The sequence below is a fragment of the Stigmatopora argus genome, chromosome 4 (genome assembly GCF_051989625.1).
Source record: "Stigmatopora argus isolate UIUO_Sarg chromosome 4, RoL_Sarg_1.0, whole genome shotgun sequence".
NCBI lineage: Eukaryota > Metazoa > Chordata > Actinopteri > Syngnathiformes > Syngnathidae > Stigmatopora > Stigmatopora argus.
In genome coordinates this window covers 1,823,523-1,846,743 of record NC_135390.1, presented here as the reverse complement: position 1 = coordinate 1,846,743, position 23,221 = coordinate 1,823,523, and the positions used below count along the sequence as shown (strand labels likewise).

General features: G+C 43.3%; 1 protein-coding gene across 6 annotated transcripts in view; it reads right to left on the bottom strand.

The window, feature by feature from the left end:
- The window catches only part of LOC144073050 (adhesion G protein-coupled receptor B1-like), a 200,845-nt gene that overhangs the window by 18,219 nt on the left and 159,405 nt on the right, over nucleotides 1–23,221 (bottom strand). For 4 of the 6 annotated variants that reach the window (XM_077598564.1, XM_077598567.1, XM_077598568.1 and 1 more), the window contains 4 exons: nucleotides 15,104–15,275; nucleotides 14,906–15,001; nucleotides 14,199–14,238; nucleotides 2,692–3,350 (listed from right to left, as the gene is read on the bottom strand). In XM_077598564.1, the coding sequence (XP_077454690.1) occupies nucleotides 2,692–3,350; nucleotides 14,199–14,238; nucleotides 14,906–15,001; nucleotides 15,104–15,275 (967 nt within the window). Of the gene's footprint in view, nucleotides 1–2,691; nucleotides 3,351–5,048; nucleotides 5,711–11,025; nucleotides 11,380–14,198; nucleotides 14,239–14,905; nucleotides 15,002–15,103; nucleotides 15,276–23,221 lie in introns of those variants that run through there. The other 2 variants (XM_077598570.1, XM_077598569.1) reach the window with 2 other exon arrangements.

Sequence of the window (23,221 nt, the reverse complement as noted above, 5' to 3'; positions counted from 1 at the left end):
GTAGCGTGGAGCTGAGGGCATCAGGACCAGTAGCCTTCCTTGAATTGATCTTCATAAGCTCTCCTATAACCTGCTCAAAACTAGTGGAAAGGCCGGTGGGGGAGGGGGAGCACATAATACAACACTCCCGATACTCCCTTTGCAGCCTGGTAAGCGCCGAGGGCTTTTCCATCTTATTGGGGAGAGATCTCAGGCTCCCCATAGTAATAGATGGAATGTTTGGTCTGAAGCGTTGCTTCTTCTCCCTTCATCCAGCTTTGCACCCCTTCTCTATCCCTTCAACTTCACAGGGATTTCCAGCTGCATCAAGGTGTTGCTCTTTCTTTTGCATTGTTCACAGCTGATCCCGCATGTATGACAGCGGAGGCATGGCTGAATGGTTCCAAAAAATGTCCCGAACTAGGAGAAAGAAACTAAGCTAATAGAACAAACCCAGAAACCGCTTGGTTGGCCCATGGGACTCTGGAGACATCTGATGGGTACCAAGTGGCCAGGCGGCATGCGGCTCTGGCCATCTCCAAGGCAAAAACCCGGGGATAGGGGGAGTTGGGTGAGGCCATGGAGAACAACTTCTGGGTGGCATCACGGACAATTTTGTCCACTATCTGACATCTCAGGAAGGGAAAGCAGTGCACCATCAACACAGTGTATAGTGGACATGGGGCATTGCTGACTTCGACTGGGGATGTTGTGAATCGGTGGGCCGAATACTTTGAAGACCTCCTAGACTAGGAATTAGCCTAACCAGTCAACATGTGCTTTTTGGACTTGGAGAAGGGGTTTGATCGTGTGCCCCGGGGAGATTTGTGGGGGTTACTCTGGGAATATGGGGTACTGGCATCTGGGGTCTGGTCCCTTTATGACTGATGTCAGAGTCTGGTCCACGTAGCCGGCAGTAAGTCAGATCTGTTTCCAGTGGGGGTTGGATTACGCCAGGACTGCCCTATGCCACTGATTCTGTTCATCACTTTTATGGACAGAATATCCAGGCGCAGCCGTGGTGTTGAGGGGGTCCGGTTTGGTGGCTTAGGTATTGCATCCCTGCTTTTTGCAGATGATGTGGTTCTGTTGGCTTCAAGCCGTGATCTCCAACTCTTGCTGGAGTGATTCGCAAACGAATGTGAAGCGGCTCCAAATCTGAGACCATGGTCCTCAGCCGGAAAAAAGGTGGCATGTCCTTTACGGGTCAGGGATCAGGTCCTCCCCGAAGAGGAGTTTAAGTATCTTGAGATCTTTTTCACGAGTGAGGGTAGAATGGAGCAGGAGATCGACAGGCGGATCGGTAAAGCCTCTGCAGTAACGCAGACTCAACACGAGTCTGTCGTGGTGAAGAAGGAGCCGAGCCAATAGGCGAGGCTCACTATTTACTGTTCAATCTACGTACCCACCCTCATCTATGGACACGAGCTGTGGGTCGTGACCGAAAGAACGAGATCCCAGATACAAGCGGCCAAAATGAGTTACCTCCGCAGGGTTTCTGGACTCTCCCTTAGAGATAAGGTGAGTACCTCAGTCATCTAAAGTCTGGGCTTTTCTGCCGAGGCAGCTGCCGCCGCAACCCGATGTCACATAAAGCGGAAGAAGATGAGATAAAATGAGATGAGAAAATCTCGTTTTAACCATTGACAACCGTGTTAGAACTATTTATGAAATATAATATGCTTGTGCACCACTTCACTACATTGAATACTATTATAAATAATTCTATTCCATACAGTATATCATTGTACATTATTCAATTTAATTTTACATTATTCAATATACTTCCGCATATTAATTCAAGTTTGCTGCAATCCCTAAGCAATTTCTACAGGAATTGCATGTTTGTGGGAATTTCTTATTCCCTGTTATACCTTTATTTTCCTTCCTCGACATTGATTTATTTCATTTTCTGAACCGCTTATCTTAACAAGGGTCACAGGGGGAGCTGAGCTTATCCCAGCTAACTTCGGGCCGGAAGCAGATGACACCCTGAATCGGTGGCCAGCCGATCACAGGGCACGAAGAGACGGACAACCATTTACACCCACACTCATACCTAGGGGCAGTTTAGAGTGTCCAACACCCCTACCATGCCTGTAATTGGAATGTGGGCGGAAACCGGAGTACCTGGAGAAAAGCCATGCAGGCCCAAGTAGAAAATGCAAACTCTACACAGGTGGACCGACCTGGATACAAACCCAGGACCCCAGAATGGTGAGGCCGACGCGCGAACCACTCAAACGCCAATCTGCTCCTTCCTTAACCTTAACCTATTATACATAATATTGTACAATCCATCTATCTTCTCCCGTGAAACCAGTTTTACATTTGTTCTGTTTATTATATTTCAATTGAAATAATTTTACGCTGTTCCACCGGATTGCAACATTTGCAAGACCATCAACTTGCTATTGTTTTGTCTTATTTCTATCTGACTATACTGAGTTGAGCGTCCAGAACAGGGTGCAAGTCACTACATTACATTGTAATTGGTCATCTTATATTCTTTCCGCATAGAAAAAAAACTCTTAACCCGAGTGTCAAATTAAGCAGTGATTCGGAACCAGTGTGCCCTAGCATATTATTGTGCGGTAAAGAATGATTAGACGTGCCACAGTAAATTACCAAAATGACCGACATTATGTCTCTTTATATGAAGTTTCCAGTGTATTGTTCGGTTAAAATTATGGAGATAAGGGTAGCACTCACCTCCAGGGAGTTCATAGATAGAGTGGCAACAGTTTCACTCTTCGTCATTACAACAGGGTTTCCAGACTCTTCTCCAATAGAGGTTCTGCTTTCTGCCTCAGTCTGTCTTGGAAGGTTTTGTAGTTTATGCGCAGGTGAGTCTCTCTCTGGGCGTGACACATTGACTTGATCCACAGGTAGGCTCAGTCCGAATCCAAGCAATGGTTCGCTACTGACAGAGTTCGTGAGGTGGATAAGCCTTGTCTGAGGCATCTGTTCAACATTTATGCTATACTTGGTTGGTTGTTCTTCTTTGTCTTTGGCGGGCCTTAAAATTCCCATGTTGTTGGTCGGTAAATCTACGAGGCCTGGGGCTTTGGCCGTACTCTCACAACTGCCTCCTTCTACATTACTTTCTGGAGGCTCATCATCTAGCTGTTTTAAGACCTCACTGTTACAGATATAGATTGATTTGGCACCAGGAAACTCAGTACTGATTCCCTTAGTAGGGTTTTTTTCTCTACGTAAAGTCATTGTGTGTCTGGTGTAATCTGCCTTGTTTTGGAGATGGACTTTGGCCATACTGCCTGGCATTGTATTGAAGTTAGATACCCTTTGGCTGGTTAGAATCCCAGGAGAAGCTTTTTGTTCTCCCTGGATCGGGGAGTGCTTCACAGTATCTAGATGAACAGAAAGGAAATATGGTTTAAAATAAATAAATTAATATTTTGAGGAAATATATGATGTTGGTAGACCTAACTGCAAATATAAAGTTACTGATGAAATTACAGTGAGCAATTTGGTACAATCCATTCCGTGGCACTGTCACTGCTTTTGATTTAGTCAACTTCCAACATTTCCATTTGAGATTAATGATACGTAACATTGAAAATAATTTGTTGCAGGGAGGTAATTAAATTCAACTTTCATTTTAAACTGGTAGGACATTCATACATCAAAATTTTAAAAAGAACATAGTTTCATGGCTGACATAATATAGCAGGATCAAAGCACAATAGTGCTACGTCTAGCTACAAGCTTAATTTATTCCAGAAGTGGATTTGTAACTTGGATTTTTGTAAATGCAGACAAATTTTTCCCATCTGATCTCATTTTCTGAACCCGTTTATCCTGATTAGGGTTGCGGGAAGGGGTTCCCCTATGCAAATGTCATGAAAATGTTTCAAAAATCGAAAGCTTGTCAACCTGGGTTAAAATCGGTTAAGTTCATCCAACTTTCTTTTTTTTTTTTACAAGGCCACAATGAGGTAAAACTACATTGTTTCTTTTTGTGAGGGTTGAAAATATTCAGTTTGCCAATGGTGATGATGTCTTCAGTTGATTCTTTTATTTACCTATTTCATATTGCACAGCAACTTTTGCTTTAAAGGCAAATTTATAAAAATAAAGATGCCTGTCAAAATTTCTGCAGGTTTCATTATTTATTATTCTGCTGGAGCCTATACCAGCTGACTTTGGGCGAAAGGCAGACTATGCCCTACAGCCTAGACAGTCAGCCGTAGGGAACACAGAGAGACAGATGACCATTCTCATTCACAATCAGACCGCCACCAGTGGGAATGCAAACAGTGCCTATCCCAGGGTTGGGCAAAATCTTCGGCTCGGGGGCCACATTGACTTTAAAAATTTGACAGGTGGGCCAGGTCAGCACAAGATACGATACATATAAAAAACTGCATCTGTTAACAGTACATATGAAAATTAAACAGAAAAAAGGACTAAAGTATGAACATACTCATCACTCATCTGGGATTTATGGGGTGCTTTCTTGGTTTTCATCAGACTAAAGGTCTGTTCACACACATGTAGAGCCAAATAACACCAGAATCCCCTGTGCCATCTTCTGGATGTTTGGAAATTTGGTTGCACTTAATGAAGCCTAAAACTCAGAGACTTTCAGGGAGTTGAACTTGTCACATTGGAGATCAATCAGTTCCAACTGCAACTCCTGTGGAACCGTTTCCGGGTCTTGTGAGAAAGGACATGACACCAGCTGTAAATTTTTCCAAAATCACAAAACCGACGGCAGAATTGCTCATGCAGGTCATCCAATGATTTCCTGTATTTTTTTCACATGCCTCTTTTAATGCAACCAGTGTGGGGAAATGAGCAAATGACTTGTCTGATATTTGCTTGAAAAATTAAACCAGCTTGGTTTTGAAGGCAGAATGTTTGCTTGCATTTCATGCACAAACTGTTTTTTCTCTTGTAGCTTCACATTCAGCTCGTTCATGTGTGTCAGGATGTCCACAGTAAGAGTTAAATGTTCAGAAATGTGTCAGTATTCTCAAGTAGCTCCCACACACATTTACATACTTTTACTAGGCTAGTGCGCTATCTATCGGGAAATGAGGGTATTGGATTGGATAACTTTATTCATCCCGTATTTAGGAAATTTCATTGTGACAGTAGCAGAAGGTGATTAGACAGAACAACAAAGCAAAAGCACAAAGTACAAAGCAAATCAAAGTAAATGAGATCATTAAGAATCACAAAATCAGATCATTAAGACACAAAAGCAGCAAAACCACAAAACGAGCAAGTGGACGGAGCTACCGCCGCTGGCTGCCACTTGAATGGCGCCATCTTGGTTGCGGTAGATAAAACGGATACAGACTCAAAAATATGTTGTAAAGTTGGACAAAAACTGGAACCACACACAGGAAGTCTTCCACAAGATGGGGAACTTCTGCAGACTGTGACCGAGGTAGAGAATATGCAGTCACTCTTCCAATCTTATCCGCCCAGTTCCTCAGTAGTCTGGAGCTGAAGACAACAGCAGCAGAGCAGGACTCCGCTTCGGGCCTGGTAAGCGCCAACAGCTCTTCCAGCTTATCCCATGATGGAATGGTTGGTCAGAAGCGTTGCTTCTTCGCCCGGCACCTTTGTCCAGCTCCGAATTTCCAGCAGGATTGAGGTGTTGCTCCTTCTGCTGCGTATTGTAACAGCTAGTCCCATGTGTGTGACAGCGTAGGCATGGCTGATGGTTCCAAAAAAGAAGTGGCAGAAAGAAGCCAGGCTAACAGAACAAAGAAAGTTGTAAAAACATTAAAGTAAAAAGTACAAAGTAAAGTAAAAAGGAATGTATTAAGAAATATTACAATGTAATTAAAAAAAGATAGAAGGGCTGTTATTGGGGTTATTCTGGGATAATATTATATATGTGCATATTGGGGCACATATGGAATATGTGCATATTATTAAATCATTCGTATGAAGCAGACGAAAGCTCGATATAACAAGGACACTTCCCCCCACAGCTGGCTTCGAGGACATTTAATTGTTTTCAGGACTATTGACCGGACAGGTCCCCCTTTTCCGGGACGAGGACTGTTTATCTGAGTTCGCAATGAAGATCTGTGAAGGACTCTTAAATTGCTTTGACTTGGATTCCGGCAGATGGCGATAATCGAAAATACTCGCATATTGTTTAAAAATACTGTCGCTCAGTTTACCTTATATGAAATTATCATGCTTACTTGTGCAAATTCTTACGCAGTTGTTTTGGTTTCCGATCCGCTCGGGTCAACTTGTATGCTTACTTGTGCAAATTCTTACGCAGTTGTTTTGGTTTCCGATCCGCTCGGGTCAACTTGTATGCTTACTTGTGCAAATTCTTACGCAGGTGTTTTTGGTTTCCGACCTGATATGCAATTGTTGTGGCAGTTGTTTTTTGACCTTAATGGTGTTATTCGGTTAGCTTATGCAATTGTTTGAATCAGATTACTTTAAGTGTTTTGATTATGCGCGACTAAATGGACAGAGGATGCCGTTTCTTCAGAATGTCACGGTGGCGAGGACGAGCCAGGACGATTCTCACTTGCAAGTTTCAACGCTGGAATATGTCAACGATGTCTCTCAGTTTTTATTAAAGTATATCTATTAATAAACCTATCAGCTGTAAAACACGAAAATTAAATAAGAGTGGACAGAGATACTGCCACTGGCTTCCGCGTGACGGCGGTATCTTGGGAAAAAAAAAATATATAATAATTTGGACGTCGGCGGGCCGGATTAAAAGGCCTAACGGGCCGTAGTTTTCCCATATCTGGCCTATCCACTTTGAAATTAGTGCCATCGTGGGTCCAAGCACGATTACTACCTGCATACACTATTTTTGGTCCTGCTGGCATCAGGTATTTCATCAGCATACATAACTGCTGAGCTTTGTCAGGGGCCTGGAAAAAGGGTTGACCGGGCAAAGTTGGCTGCTTGAAAAGTAGTTCTTTGAGCAAGAAGTTTGAGCACCCTTTCACTACACTATTAGGGGGCTCGGGTTTAATATTCATTACTTTTCATAGTGCAAGGAAATCTCTTATGTTTATTACACAACAGAAAAAAAAACATTGATTTTATATTCTCTTCTTTTAAAGTAAGGAAACAGTTACTTTCATAATTGAACAACAAGAAAGTAATTTATTTACTTATTCACATGAATTTGAAGTTTCAAATTTGAAAGGAAAAATATTTGATATTAATCGTGATAATTATTGATAGACATTTTTTTATTATTGTAATAAGATTTTTTTGTCATATTGGACAGGCCAAGATCAAAGTATACCAATGTTGTATGAAAAAATGTGACAAACACAAAAACAAGGATACAGATAAGAAAATTATTTATGAAATCATTAAAATGAATAATGAACATATGGAAAATAACATTTTCTATTGTTGATGAAGGGGGAGATCGTCGGTGAATGAAGGGACATGTTTGGCAACTGCCAAGATTCCCGGAAGTCCTTCAAAGGCTTAAAAAGCATTGAATTAAAATTGTCAGGAGCAGCCCGGCTCCTTTCCCCACGCTCGTTTGTCCCTCCTGCCTTGCCGTTATGTTCGAGCAGCTGCGTGTGATTCATGATTACTTCCTGATGTGTGTATTTAAACACCACTGAGTTGGTATTCATTGTCGGATTGTCTGCGTGATTCCCTGCGAAGGTACCTGCGTAAATTCCTGCGTAGAGTCCATGGTCATGCAGCCACGCTACCATTCTCCTCGATGTCACTTGTTCGCCATGTTCTGGTTTGGTTTCGTTTTGGATTCACAAGTCCTTGTTGTTTTGTAAGGCCTTTCTGAGTTATTAAAGTTGTTGCCTCATCCCCACCTGCTTCCCCGCGACTGGGTCCTAATCCCTCCAACCGCGCCACGATGTCTTGGCGTGATCGTAACAGAACGATCCGACCACATGGACCCAGTGGGAAGCTCTCGACGCTCTCGTCGACGCCAGCCACCCAGCTCATATCTCACCGACCACATGGATTCAGCGGGAAGCTCCCCAAAATCTTTTAGGGAATTTATAATGACTACGCCATGGTGTTGGCACCTTAGAGACGTTTTGGCAGCGGAAGAGTCCCACAATAGCAGCTCCACGGACCTCTACCGGAGTTCTTATCCAGCCATCCACAATGGGACACCGTGTGGTGGCCGGAAGGAAAGCTCAGGTAGGACTTTCGGACATAGCCCGCTGACGACCGGGAAATCGCCTTGTTTTCTTGGGGAGGCGCAGCGGCGAGACTATTCCCGTGTCGCGGAGGTGAGCGACGGTCGTGTCACGCTATCCTCCCGGAGGAGACGACGAGTGGAGAGGAGGGAGGAGTGGCTGGACGCTCGAGCTCCCGAAGGAGCTCCTCGCTCGACCTCGCCCGTCCAAACTCCTCGCTCAACCTCACCTGTCCAAAGTCCTCGCTCGACCACGCCCGTCCAAGCTCCTCGCTCGACCTTGCCCATCCAAGCTCCTCGCTCGACCTCGCCCGTGCAAGCTCCTTGCTTGACCTCGCCCGTCGAAGCTTCTTGCTCAACCTCGCCCGTCCAAGCTTCCTGTATTCCCGTGACGAAGCCAAGCACAATACTCTCCGTGCCGGCTGGACCGCCAGTCGCACCCGTGCCGAAGCCAAAAACCATGTTTCCTGTGCTGGCTGGGCCACCAGTCGCACCCGTGCCAAGGCCACACACAATATTCCACATGCCGGCTGGACCGCCAGTCCCACCCGTGCCGAAACCACGCACAATATTCCCCGTGCCAGCTGGACCACCAGTCACACCTGTGCCAAAGCCACGCACAATATTTCCCATGCCGGCAGGACCACCAGTCGCACCCGTACCGAAGCCACAAACCAGGTTTCCTGTGCCGGCAGGGCTGCCAGTCGCACCCGTGCCGAAGCCACGAACCAGGGTTTCCGTGCTGGCTGGCCCGCCTAGTTCCTGCCCGCCTAGTTCCTCCCTGCCAAGTTCCTGCCCGCCAAGTTCCTGCCTGCCAAGTTCCTGCCCGCCTAGTTCCTGCCCGCCAAACTCCTGCCCGCCAAGCTTCTGCCCGCCAAGCTCCTGCCCGCCTAAGTCCTGCCCGCCAAGCTCCTGCCCCCAAGCTCCTGCCCACCAAGCTCCCGCCCGCCAAACTCCCGCCCGCCAAGCTCCCACCCGCCAAGCTCCCGCCCGCCAAGCTCCCGCCCGCCAAGTTCCCACTCGTCAAGTTCCCACCTGCCAAGTTCCTACCCGCCAAGTTCCTGCCCGCCCATAAGTGGCGGCGACTCGCCGGGCCTCCTGGACGAGGGGGGCGGCAGCGGCGACTCTCTGGGCCCCCTGGACGAGGGGGTTGGTGGTGGCGACTCTCCGACGCCCCTGGACGAGGGGGTTGGCGGCGGCGACTCTCCGCCACCCCTGGACGAGGGGGTCGGCGGCGGTGACTCGCCGGGCCCCCTGGACGAGGGGGTTGGCGGCAGCGGCGACTCGCCGGGGCCCCAGGATGAGGGGGTCGGTGGCGGAGACTCTCCAGCCCCCCTGGACAAGGGGGTCGGTGGCGGCGGCGACTCTCCAGGCCCCCCAGACGAATTATTAGAAAATGGAAGACATACAAGACTACTGATAATCTCCCTCGATCTGGGGCTCCATGCAAGATGTCACCCCATGGCGTCAAAATTATAACAAGAACGGTGAGCAAAAATCCCAGAACAACACGGGGAGACCTTGTGAATGACCTACAGAGAGCTGGGACCACAGTAACAAAGGCTACTATCAGTAACACAATGCGCCGCCAGGGACTCAAATTGTGCACTGCCAGACGTGTCCCCCTGCTGAAGCCAGTACACATCCAGGCCCGTCTGCGGTTTTCTAGACACTAGAGGACGGCGAGAATGTGTTATGATCAGATGAAACCAAAATAGAACTTATAGGTAGAAACACAGGTTCTTGTGTATGGAGGAGAAATAATACTGATTTGCATCCAAAGAACACCCATACCCACTGTGCAGCATGGGGGTGGAAATGATAGATCTGTAATACAACTTCAGGAACAGGTTAAGAAAGAGTGAGATCAATTTAATAGGAAATAGGTTTATTACCGGACTGCCGGATGGGGAGAGAGCTCTAACAGCTGTGAACCGCTCAGTCTGTTGTCCTTGCAACTCTCTCTCCGAATGAACAGTGGGTCAGTCTTTATATAGGAAAACAGGGTAAAGTTTCTATGACAGCGATGTAGGACAGAGTTTATGCAAACAAACTTTGGGCTAATATGGTTAGACATTTGCAGGTTTTAAGTTTGTGCAAACAAGATGTTTTTATAGCTCACACAAACTGCCGCAGCCTATCTTACATTGCGCGATGCGAACAAACAATTATTAAGCCAGTTGGCCACATCGCACAATACAAGCAAACAATTTCAAACCCTGTTAGCCAACCTATCTTACATTTCGCGATGCGAACAAACAATTGCAAAGCCAGCTAGTTAGCCTATCTTACATTCCACGATCTTAACAAACAATTGCAAAGCCAGTTTGGCCAGTCTATCTTACATTTTACGACCTTAACAAACAATTGTAAATCCAGTTTGGCCAGTCTATCCCACAGGAAACATCATGCTTTGTGGCTGTTTCTGCAAAGGGACCAGGACGACTGATCTGTGTGAAGGAAAGAATGAATGGGCCATTTATCAAGAGATTTTGAGTGAAAATCTCCTTCCATCAGCAAGGACATTGAAGATGAGAAGTGGCTGGGTCTTTTAGCATGACAATGATCACAAACTCACAACCAGGGTAACAAAGGAGTGGTTTCGTAAGAAGCATTTCAAGGTCCTGGAGTGGCCTAACCAGGGAGTTAAAAGTCCTTGTTGTCGCAGAAAAACAAAGCAAAAAGCACAAAGCAAAAAGCACAAAGTACAAATCAAAGGAAATGATTTGGGAAATCATTAAGAAATACCAAAATGCAATAAAAAAGACAGGAAAGCAGTCACTTGAGCGGCGCCATCTTGGTTGCAGTAGCAAAAGACGTTGTAGAGTTGGATAAAACTGGAACCACACACAGGAAGTCTTCCACAAGATGGGGAACTTCTGCAGACTGTGACTGAGGTTGAAAATATGCAGTCACTCTTCCAAGCTTATCCGCACAGTCCGTCAGTAGTCTGGAGCTGAAGAATCAACAGTAGCAGAGTACAACTCCTCGACTCCGTTTCCGGCCTCGTAAGCGTCGACAGCTCTTCCATCTTATCGGGGAGAGATCTCACTTTCCCCATAATAACAGATGGTATGGTTGGTCTGAAGCGTCGCTTCTTCTCCCGGCACTTTTGTCCAGCTCCGGATTTCCAGCGGCATTGGTATGTTGCTCCCTCTGCTGCGTAATGTTCACAGCTAATCCCATGTGTATGACAGCAAAGGGATGGCTGAATGGTTCCAAAAAAGAAGTAGCAGAAAGAAGCCAGGCTAACAGAACAAAGAAAGTTGTAAAAACATTAAAGTATAAAGTACAAAGTAAAGTAAAAAGGAATATATTACGAAATATTAAAATGTAATAAAAAAGATAGAAAGGCTTTAGAACACGGAAAGATAGAAAGGCTGTAGAACACGAAAAACAAATAAAAGTGGACAGAGCTATTACCACTGGCTGCCGCCTGACGGCGCCATCTTGGAAAAAAACGGAGGAATGGGCCAAAATACCAGCAAGTGTGTGTGAAAAGCTTGTGAAGAGTTACATGAAACGAATACCGAGAGACCGAATACTTATTTTCCACCATGATTTGCAAATAAATTATTTAAAAATCAAGCAATGTGATTTTCTGTTTTTTTCACATTCTGTCTCTCATGGTTGAGGTTTACCCATGTTGACAATTACAGGCCTCTCTAATCTTTTCAAGTAGGATAACTTGCACAATTGGTGGTTGACTAAATACTTATTTGCCCCACTGTAGCAAATGTATGATAAATGATAACGATATGTGCATAACTCCTAAACAAATTTCCCTGACATTAAACCGGTTTTGTAGGTCACATTCTAGGGCACGGGTCGGGGACTTTTTTGACAGATAGAGCCATGAAAAAGTCATACTTTCAAATATTATTTCTTGAAAGCCATATTCAGAATTTAAAAGTAAACATATGAAAGTGTGCATTTTTCAAATTCATTTCACCACTTAAAGTAGAAAAAGTCTCTTATTAGTGGGTTCATGAATAAACTCACTGACGGTTTCCATATTTTTAGCTTACAGGTTAGCGGCGAGCCATATGGACCCATCAAAAGGGCCACATATGGCTCCCGAGGCATAGGTTCCCTACCCCTGTTCTAGGGTAATGTCAAATAAATCATTTTTCTTGACAGAAAAAGGCTGAAGCCCAACAACTTTATTAACTATTGTATAATGTCTGTAAGATGTTCAGATATTTAAGGCATTTTTTCCTGGAAATTTCCAAATTTCTGGAATTAAATACTATTTTAAGTTTTCTTAAAAATGCATTAAAAGCCTTACATTTCCACAGTTGAAACCTGCGAGAAAACATGCAAACAAACAGTGGTGTGCCCTCAAGGCCTTCTCTGTTGGCCTAAGAAATATCTGAATCACAGACTGATGTTAATTATATATTCTCCATGAATACTTATTAAATAATTCCAAATTGTCTGTCAGCTTCCTTTCATTGCTTTCCCCCTGGCTGCACTGCTTCCAGATGTGTGTTTTCATATTGAAGCATTTAACCAATCACATTTCAGCCATTATTTGTTGCCAGGGTCAGAAATCTGCCTTAAGGCCTTCACAATATGTTCTGCAGTCTCTGCTGCAAACAACAAGTGTCGATAAAACTGTTGCTTTAACCAATCAGATTTCGAGTTGGCAACACCAAGACCTTCACGCAGGCGTAGGGATACGCCATTGCTTACACAACCTATAATTGGCTAGTGATAGAGTAGGTGGGCCAAAGCCAGAGTGAGTGGGCCAGAGCTCGCAAACTCCACCCGCAATGGCCGACGGAGGAAAACAAATGGATTTGGTTGAAGATTTGCTGACAAAGCCATTTTCGAGACGGGCTTTTACAGAAAAAACAGACGTCATTAAGAAAGGGCGGTCAACTCCGAAGCTAGCAAGCCTGTTACAACCGGGAAAAGGGTTTGTCGGCCACTTTCAGTTCGCTAACTACGAGTGCTACCCCTGGCTCATGGGCTCCGAGCAACACTGCAAATTGTATTGCTGGGAGTGCCTGTTATTTGCCACCGATCTACATGGTGTTTGGAGCAACACTGGATTTGCAAATTTGACTTGTTTAACCAAAGCAGTAACGAGACACCAAAGCACTTACAAGCAACGGTGCTCTCTAAAACTTTTGGGGAAACCCGAGTGGAGTTACAGTTCAGCGAGCAAGTGCGCAGTGAAACGGAGCGCCACAACGAAAAGTTAACACACCTAGGTAGTGCTACGTGTGAATCAATCCAAACCTCAATAAGTATTTTATGGCTGTAAAACCTTTGCTACAGCTTGACACAAAAAAAGAAAGTGAATGGCCTTCGACCCTGGTAGAACGGGCTGTTGCCGCCATCAGGGTGGACAAACATGGGTATTACATCTATATATTTCAGCTGCCCAGGCGACAGAGTCATATGCTTCATTTATTTTAAGACATTAATAAATCATTTCCTCCTAATTTTCTCTCATTTTTGTGTGTTTCCTTGCATCTTTCATAAAGAATTGGGACACTGACCAATTTTAAAGGGTTTAGTTGGTAGTGGTGTGAGGACCGTGGAACGAATTAGAGGTTTACATATAAAGTACACCCCTACTTAAAAAAATTTCAAGTTCCGAAAAAGGTATTGGACCCAATTAATTCCGTAAGTAGAGGTACGACTATAGATCTTATATAGCATATTAAAACCTCTATTCAACACTGAAGTTTTCAAATGTTACCGAATATGTCACATTTCCCCCAAAAAATTACAACAACCTGCATGCATGATTGAATGCTCTGAGCAAAATGACACATGTTCAGCATTTACTGTATACTGTATGTACTTTGCGATTTTCCTGTCACCCCCAAGTTACTAGATTGTCATGGACTAAAGGGTCAGTGAACATCTGGTGGTATAAAACCTATATCATCTGGGTGGTGCAGGAAATAAGAGTATGGGTAAGTGCGGGCCACAACCAGCATTTGAAGGCTTATATTTTTAGATTTTTGCGTGAGTTGAGTGTTATTTTGTTCAGGAAAAAAATGTCAGGCATTGAAAAATGCAACAATTGAACAAATGTAAATACAATTACCTGATCTGCAAGCCATATCAACATCTTTCTCGAAGTCAGTCTGGTGAGAAAATTGAAAATGATTTTTTTTCATTCCAAATAATCATATATTATGCCGATAACATTGCATATAAAAAGGAAATAATATAATAGTGTAGACATCCCTGTTCACATTTCTTGTGGTATCCCCAAAAAATAGAACAGCAATAATAATAAAAAATCACTCTAAATTTGATCTATTAAAAAAAAAGATTGTAAGAAAGGAGCATAAATTGACAACTCTGAGGATGTAGCTACACAAGTGTGCCCACCCTTTTATATGAATGAATTTTGCAGTCACATTCAAAGTGTCAGTGCACTCCTGCTAACATTTAAAGTGGCTTGAATTAATGCCAGGTTAAGCTGTTTAGGCAAACTGACTTTTTTTTTGCTTTTTAATAGAAGGCCGAAAGTTAGCCACCAAACAGTAAGTGGTGTTTGGAATTCTTCGTAACACTCTCTACTATAACTATTGCCACCCTTCCAGATGATGAAAAACATTTACAGAATGATACTGCCACCATCACGCATTTTACTGCGCTTTATAATCAATTATGAAAATAAATAGTTAATTGATGCTGCATTGTATAAACTGGTGTTATATAATTCTAAAAATATTGTTCGTATATAATATTGATTTAAATGCTAGAATATGGTAGAATAAAAACTAGATCTACATACATACATACCATAAGCTGAGCATGGCCATTCTGGAAAGATCCACCTGAATCCCCATTACTATCTTCCTGGCGATCTACCACACGACACTTTACTGCCTCCTGAACCTGTTTAACACAATTCAGTGACTGGCTATAGTCTAAATGTGTTGTATACATGATGTTCAACACATCCAAAGCACCTTTGTGCCAATAGTTATGACAAGGTACCTCTCTTCGTAGGATGCAATGCACCATGATAATTACAAAGCCTTCCATGGAATCAAAAACGGCAAAAATAATCTGGAAAAGTGCAGAGCGCCGCTCAGTGATGGCAAGTACAGCTGACATCCAGGTGAGAGCCAGAAGGGGCAATACCACACAGGAACTCCACAGTGATGCCCTACAGGATGGGATAAGGACAGCCGTTGAAGAAAGTAATTTAAACTACCGTATTTTCCGCACTATAAGGAGCACCGCATTATAAGGCACACCCTCAATAATTGGCACATTTTAAAAAATCCATATATAATTAGACAGGTCTACAGTAGAGCCTGGGGTTACGTTATGCATCAACTAGATAGATGGTGCTTCACTAGAGGGAATGTCAAAAAAATAAAAATATACAGTGGTACCTCTACATACGAGCAGCTCTACCTACGAGATGCTCGAGGTACGAGGAAAATTTCAAGCAAATAATTCGCTCTAGCTACGAGAAAAATTTCAAGATGCGAGGAAGCCAGGTGGCCATGACATGAGAGGCTGTTTATCATTGTAGCGCACTGTCTTTTGTCGCCGCATCTCTTTTGTGTATAACAGATATCTACAAGCACTGAACGATTTCTTCACACGAGTTTCTCCTACACATGGACTGGAAAACGCACAACGCGCATGCGCGGGCAAAAAGAGGGCTTTCTGGGTAATGAAGTATACTCGTGCACACAACACCGATAGCCAATGGCACACTTTCTCAGAATAAAACTTCACTACCCACAATCAATACGTGGGTAGGCTGAGCTGTTGCATTTCCTGTTATTCCTTCCTTAGCCTGTTAGCTCCGGCGATCGCTCATTCAAGACTACTTCTCGTAGGCAAGTGGTCGTGCGTTATCCTATTGTGAGGACATTTGTGTGCATCATTTTCGGAATATTTTGAAGGCAATACAACAGCAAAAGGCCCATCGATAGCGAACTTGAGGGTGGAGGCGCGGCAAACAGCTAACCCGGAAAACGAAGGTAAAAACAAATAAAACAAAATTAGAATTCAGTTTTGTGTAATGTTACATTAAACCAGGTGTCTCAAACCGATTTCACCGAGGGCCGCAGTGGGTCCTGGTTTTTGTTCCAACCGATCCAGTGCCGACATTTTAACCAATCAGGTGTCTTCTAAAATAAGTAGCACCTGGCTGCAATCAACTGATTAACTGATTACACTTGCAAAAGGTATCCTCTTGTTGAGTTGGAATGAAAACCTGCACCCACTGCGGCCCTTTGAGGACCGGTTTGAGACCACTGCATTAAACGTATGTTTGAGTGTGTCTGTACATGTTAATCCAAGTTAATTTAAATTTGTTTGTTCCGTTACGAGTGCGTGAGCGTGGAAAGAATTGATAACTTTTTCTGTTAACCCATAATAAAGTCATAAAAGAACAAAACTTCATGATTTTTTTTGTGACAAAGAAGTATCTGTTCCAATCACTCTATCACAGAAAAATCAGAGTTGTAGAAATAACTGGAAACTCAAGAGAGCCATAACATTATGTTCTTCACAAGTGTATGTAAACTTTTGACCACAACTGTATATACATTTGTATGTATATACATGTATATATGCATATGCATACACATACGCATATGCATATACATACGCACACGTACATACGGAGTCTATTTTTCTTTGGGTTACGCCAAATAAAAATATGACTAGGGTGAACAATCCATTACAATGTCCAAAATAGGAAATTGGATTTGCAATGAAGGAACAGCTGGCAGCCACCGAGTTGATATCAATGGCTGTTTTGGCTAATACTTTGACAATGTGTGGGTATTGTCTTATCCCCTGCTTACGCTCTTTGCTAGACCGACTTATGGTTGGTGCAATTGCTCTAACAAATTCCAAATTGCAAGGATTGTATCTGCTTATTAGACAGCCTACTGGTGATAACATTGATATCCAGGAGTGAACGAGAATGATTTTGTTCTTCCTTTTCCAGGCCAGATATGCAAGTAAGGTGATTTATGGGTAAAGATCGAGACAAAGGACTTCCCCCAAGTGTATTTGTATTTGTCATAAATAAAAAAAGATTATGGGATTACGTACAAATATATAATAACAGGGGGAATGTTAGGGTGATTAGTTTTACATTATTATATATTTGCTTGCAATGAAGAACGCTTTGCTTTACTTAGGATAATTTGTCTTACATTACATTATTTGCTTGCAATGAAGAACGCTTTGCTTTACTTAGATTAATAATCTTACATTAGTATATATTTGCTGGCAATGAAGAAAATGTTTTTGAGGACCATCGACCTCTCACACGGTCGTTCACATCGAAGATCCGGAGGACTCTCAATTGTTTTGACTTCGCACCAGGTGATGATACCGCTCCCTCGGATCCGGATGACTCTTAATTGTTTTGACTTCTGTGGTGCCTGTTGTAAAATATTATGTAATAAATAAGCAAGAGAGGCGTCGATTTGGGAGAATGATCTGGGACAGAGACGTCAGGATCAATTCTCTCTTCCAAGATCCCGGTTGTGAGTCAGATGTCTGTTTTATTTGTGAGTGCATTTGGGAATGCCTATTGGTGAACCTATCACACGTACACGTACACATATGTGCTGACTAGTGGTGTAGAGGTTCACTCACCTGACTTCGGACTTCCAGGCAGGCGCGGGCCCGGTTCCCGCGGTTGGCGGTATGATTGGGAGTGCGGATGATCGTTTGTCTCTGTATGCCTTACAACTGACTGGTGACCAGTCTAGGGTGTAGTCTGCCTCTCACCCAGCTGGGTTAGGCTCTAGCAACCCCCGCATCCCTTTCGAGGATGGGAAGTATGGAAGATGTAAGTCCTTTCAATGTCCCATGTTTGATGCTCCCTGGCAAATTCTAAATGGGCAGATTTTGATCAGGAGTGTGTGTATGCCATATGGCAATACGAGGCTCTTAAGCTGCTTCTGGCTCCCAGACAAAATGAATGCAGCTCTTTGCTTCTTATCATATTTTGTATATACTGTGGATTTTTGCATCGTTTCATGTTTCTCTTATTTTTATTCTCTCTTAAAACACACTCAAATTCATCAAGGCCCATTTAAAACAAATAATACATTATATTTGAAATGAACATGTTGTTTGTAAAGGGAGAAAAGTGTGTTATGGTGAATAATACGGTTTTAATTGTTGTTGGAGTTATTTGCGGATATTATTATATGTGTATTTTAAATCATTAATATGTATAGTAGCTTCATCTAATTTGGGACCGAGCAAAAGGACGGAGCCACTTCGAGGACATTTAATTGTTTTCAGGACTATTGACTCGGACAGGACACCACGTTCCAGGCCAAGGACTGTTGATCCGAGTTCGCGATGAAGATCTACGAAGGACTCTTAAATTGCTTTGACTTGGATTCCGGCAGATGGCGATAATCGAATCAACTTCCCAATATACTCGCATATTGTTTAAAAACACTGTCGCTCGGGTTTTACCATATATGGCTTATTTGTGCAAATTCTTACGCAGTTATTTTGGTTTCCGATCGGCTCCGGTCACCTTGTATGCTTACTTGTGCAAATTCTTACGCAGGTGTTTTTGGTTTCCGACCTGATATGAAATTGTTGTGGCAGTTGTTTTTTGACCTTAATGGTGTTATTCCGTTATCTTATGCAATTGTTTGAATCAGATTACTTTAGATGTTTTGATTATGCACCACTAAATGGACAGAGGAGGATGCCGTTTCTTCAGAATCATCTGGGACGAGGACGAAGTCAGGGTGGATTCTCCTTGCAAGTTCCGTAGCTAGAGTATGTCAACGATGTCTCACTGTTTTTATTAAAGTATACCTATTAATAAACCTATCATTTGTCAAATAAAAATCAAATCAAAAGCCTTTATTGTCATCATACATGAGAAATCCTGCGTTTTGCAGCAAGTCTGAAGCTCACAGTTAGCGACTAAGAGCATGCTTCCGTTGAACATTTCAGATTAAGAGCAAAACATGGTCTGCAGGAAATGAAGGTTTCTGGAGTTACTTTCGCATTTTTTTGATTCTACACAAGAATATCTTTCAAGGTGATAGAAAATCTGCTTGGTGAAAGATCGGTTAGTTTGGATTCAAAATTGGGAACAGAGCAAGATAGCCATTTTTGACCAATTTGCTGATTTCAAGGGTCTCTTAGAAGGAGTGAGCAAAACTTACATTGGGCTTTTCACCTATTTCATATTTAATGATAAAACTAGCTTTCGGGGATACAAATATTTATCAATATTGTTTTAGAATGGGTAGTTTGTTCAAAATACTAGCAATTTGAGATACGGGTAAAATTTCGAGCAAATATTTACCTTGAGATACGAGCATACAGCCGACGCAAGAGCGCAACTCCCCTGTGTAAATGTCTCTACTATCACTCGGCGGAGCGTTGCATTTTTTTCAGTGTTTTTTTTCCTCGTTAGTCAGTGCAGAATGGTGTACGCGTGGCGGAGCTTGCTCGCCAATACGAGAGGAGTATACTACTTCCCGTTGGCTAGTGGTCTTGCGTTATCCTATTGTGAAGACAATTGTATGCATCATTTTCGGAATATTTTGAAGGGAAGACTAAAGTATACAACCCTTGATAGGTTCCTTTTAAAAACTGCAGCTGAAAGTCAGGGTGGAGGCGGGGCAAATAGAGCCAATCCGGGAAAAGAAAGGTATAAACATTTAAAACAAAATTAGAATCAAGTTTAGTGTAAGGTTGGATTAAACTTATTTTAAGTGTATCTTTATTGTAATCCAAGTTCATTCAAATTTGTTTATGTTATGTTAGAAGCGTGTTGCTGTGCAAAAAGCCTCTGTCTCTGTCCCTCTCTCCCTCCGCGAAATCGGTCTAATTTTAGTACTATTAAACATCATAACCACTAGTTATTTGTTACTCTGTTAATAGATTGTGAATTAGAACGAATATAAATGTTTTTCCATGTCATGCGAATACAGTAATCCCTCGGATATTGCGGATAATGTAGACCAGGGGTCCCCAAACTTTTTCCTGTGAGGGCCACATAACTTTCCCCTTCTCTAATGGGGGGCCGGTGTCAGTTTGTAACAGAAAAAGTGTGACGATCGTAGGGGAGCTTAAAAAAAATTATTGTTTTCCAGAAAGCCACACATAACCAAATAATCTTTTTCAGGTTCTTTACAGAAAAAAAAGGTCAGGAAACAAATAATAACACTATTAATGCCATAAATAATAACTAAATAACCCTCTCTGAGTTCTTCACAGAAAAAAACAGGAAATAGATAACACTATTTATGAAATAAATAATAACTAAATAACTCTCTCTGGGTTCTTCATAGAAAAAAAGCCATGGAACATTAACTTACTGTTGTGCCATGCACAATCTTAATAGATAAAAGTTCAGCTCAACTGTCAGAGCAGAATCTCTCTCACGTCAACACTTTGCAGCACAGTGCTTGCTGGTGAATTAGGCAGTGGACTTGTAGCGGGGCGGTGAGACCCCTTTTTTCCAACTCCCGGTTCATGCGTTCCATTAGACCGCAAGTTTCGCCCACCATGCTAGGAGCCCAGTCAGTCATGATGCTAGCTAGCTTTGACCAGTCCAGGTCCAACTTCTCCATGGTTTGGCACACTTTGTCAAAAATATCCTCTCCCATTGTAGTCCCTTTGAGACTTTGGAGGGCTGCCAGATCCTTGCATATCTCAAAGTTTGCGCTAACTCCACGAATAAAAATGAGCAGTTACGCTATGTCTTGCATGTCCGTGCTTTCATCCAGTGCTAATGAAAAAAAGTCAAATTCTTTCGTCTTCTGCTGCAGCTGGGCATATACATTACTCCCGATTTCTTCAACACGTCTGGTCATTGTACTCGCCGATAGACTTACGGCATTAAATGCATCTTTCTTCTCGGGACAGACCTCCCCCGCGACAGCATCCATACATTTCTTAACAAACTCTCCGTCAGTGAAAGGCTTACCGCTGCTTGCTATCAGTTTAGCAACCCGAAAGCTAGCCCGAACGGATGCTTGGGTCAGCTGAGCTTGGCGTACAAATGTATTCTGCTGAGATAGTCCACTTTTTAGCTTTGAGAGTTTGTCTGCTCGTATTTGGCCTTGCAAGCCATCGTACTTGTCTTTGTGACGGGATTCATAGTGTCGGCGAAGATTTTATTCTTTGAATACCGCCACCGTCTCTTGACAGATGAGACAAACAGCCTTTTCTTTGTATTGAACAAAAAAAAAATCGTTTGTCCACTCCAGGTTAAATACCCTGCATTCTGAATCAATTTTTCTCTTACCTAACTTTTTCGCCATTATTCTGTTCTCTCTTTGACAGGGCGGGGCCTAGGATTTTTTTTCTGGAGGCCAAATAGGAAATAAATCCGATAGCATCTCTGGTATTATTCAGAGGGCCGGGCCAAATGTGCTGATGTGCCATATCCGGCCCGCGGGCCGTAGTTTGGTGACCCCTGATGTAGACCATACATAAAAAATAAAATAAATCAAAAGCCTTTATTGTCATTATACACAGCTGCGTATAACAAAATTGGTGGTGCTACTCCACAAAGTGCGTTTTCCCAGTAAAAAAAACATAAGTAATATAGAAATATAAAAAGTCACAAGGTAAATTCTAAAATATTGCACAATCTAAGATATTGCACATTGTTATTGCACACCCCAAAGTTATTGCAAAGAAGTGATTGTGTGTCGTGCTAACGCAAGTTCAGAGTCCTGATGGCTGTGGGAAAAAAACTGTCCCCAAGTCTATTTGTCCGTGCTTTGTGAGACCTGTAGCATCTGCCAGAGGGCAGCAGCTGGAACAGGTTGTGACCAGAGTGGTATGGGTCCCTAACAATGTTCCCGGCTCTGCTGAGGTAGCGAGGGCTGGCAATGTCATCCAGTGAGGGCAGAGAGGAGCCGATGATCTTCTGGGCGGTGTTGATCACTCTCTGCATGGCCTTTCTGTCTTCTGTCGTGTTTCCAGCATACAACACTGTAATGCAGTATGGCAGGATGCTGTCCACAGTGGCTCTATAGAAGGTTACCAGAAGCTTAGTGTCCAAGTTGTTCCTCCTGAGTACCCTCAGGAAATGGAGTCATGTCTGGGCCTTCTTCACCACTGCCGTGGTGTTGGTAGACAAGGAGAGCTTGTCCGTGACGTGGACCCCCAGGAATTTGAAGGACTGGACCCTGTCTATGCATACTCCATTTATGAGGAGTGGGGCCAGATCTGTGTTGCGTTTGCGAAAGTCCAGAAATATTTCTATAGTTTTCGTGGTGTTAAGTGTGAGATTGTTCACCAAACACCACAAAGACAGTTTATTGACCTCACCTCTGTAGGCAGACTCATCCCCCTGAGATGAGTCCGCACCAACACAGTGGTGTCATCGGCAAATTTGATGATAGAGTTAGAGTGGTGGGTCGGTGTACAGTCGTATGTGTACAGGGAGTATAGAAGAGGACTCAGTTCACAGCCTTGAGGGGAGCCAGTGCTCAGGGTAATGGAGGAAGAGAGGTGGGGACCACGTCTAACACTTTGTGGACGGTTGGTTAAGAAGTTCTTAATCCAGCAGCAGAGGGAAGAGGATAGTCCAAGGTGGGAGAGTTTGTCAGCCAGAATGTCCGGTATTATAGTGTTGAAGGCTGAGCGATGGTCAATGAAAAGTATCCTCACATAGTTCCCATGGTGCTCCAGTTGGCTCAGTGCTATGTGTAGACCTACGGCGAAGGCGTCCTCAGTGGACCTGTTTGCTCTATAAGGAAACTGGTGTGGGTCAACTGAGGGAGGGATTGTATCCCTGATGTGGGCGACCAACTTTTCAAATCACTTCATGATCACAGGCCTATAATCATTCAGGCTGTCAATGGTTGGATTTTTAGGGACATGGATAATGGTGGCAGATTTCAAGTAGGATGGGATGATGGGTTGTTGCAGGGAACAATTGAAAATCTTAGTGAAAACCTCAGTCAGCTGGTCAGCACAGGCTTTGAGCACCTTCCCAGGTACTCCATCAGGGCCAGCAGCCTTCCTGGTGTTCACAGTCCACAGTACCTGTCTCACTTCATGTTCCTGAAGCTTCAGTGTACTGCTGCAGGGTGGTGGATGTGCTGAGACTGAATCCGATTTGTCAGTCTC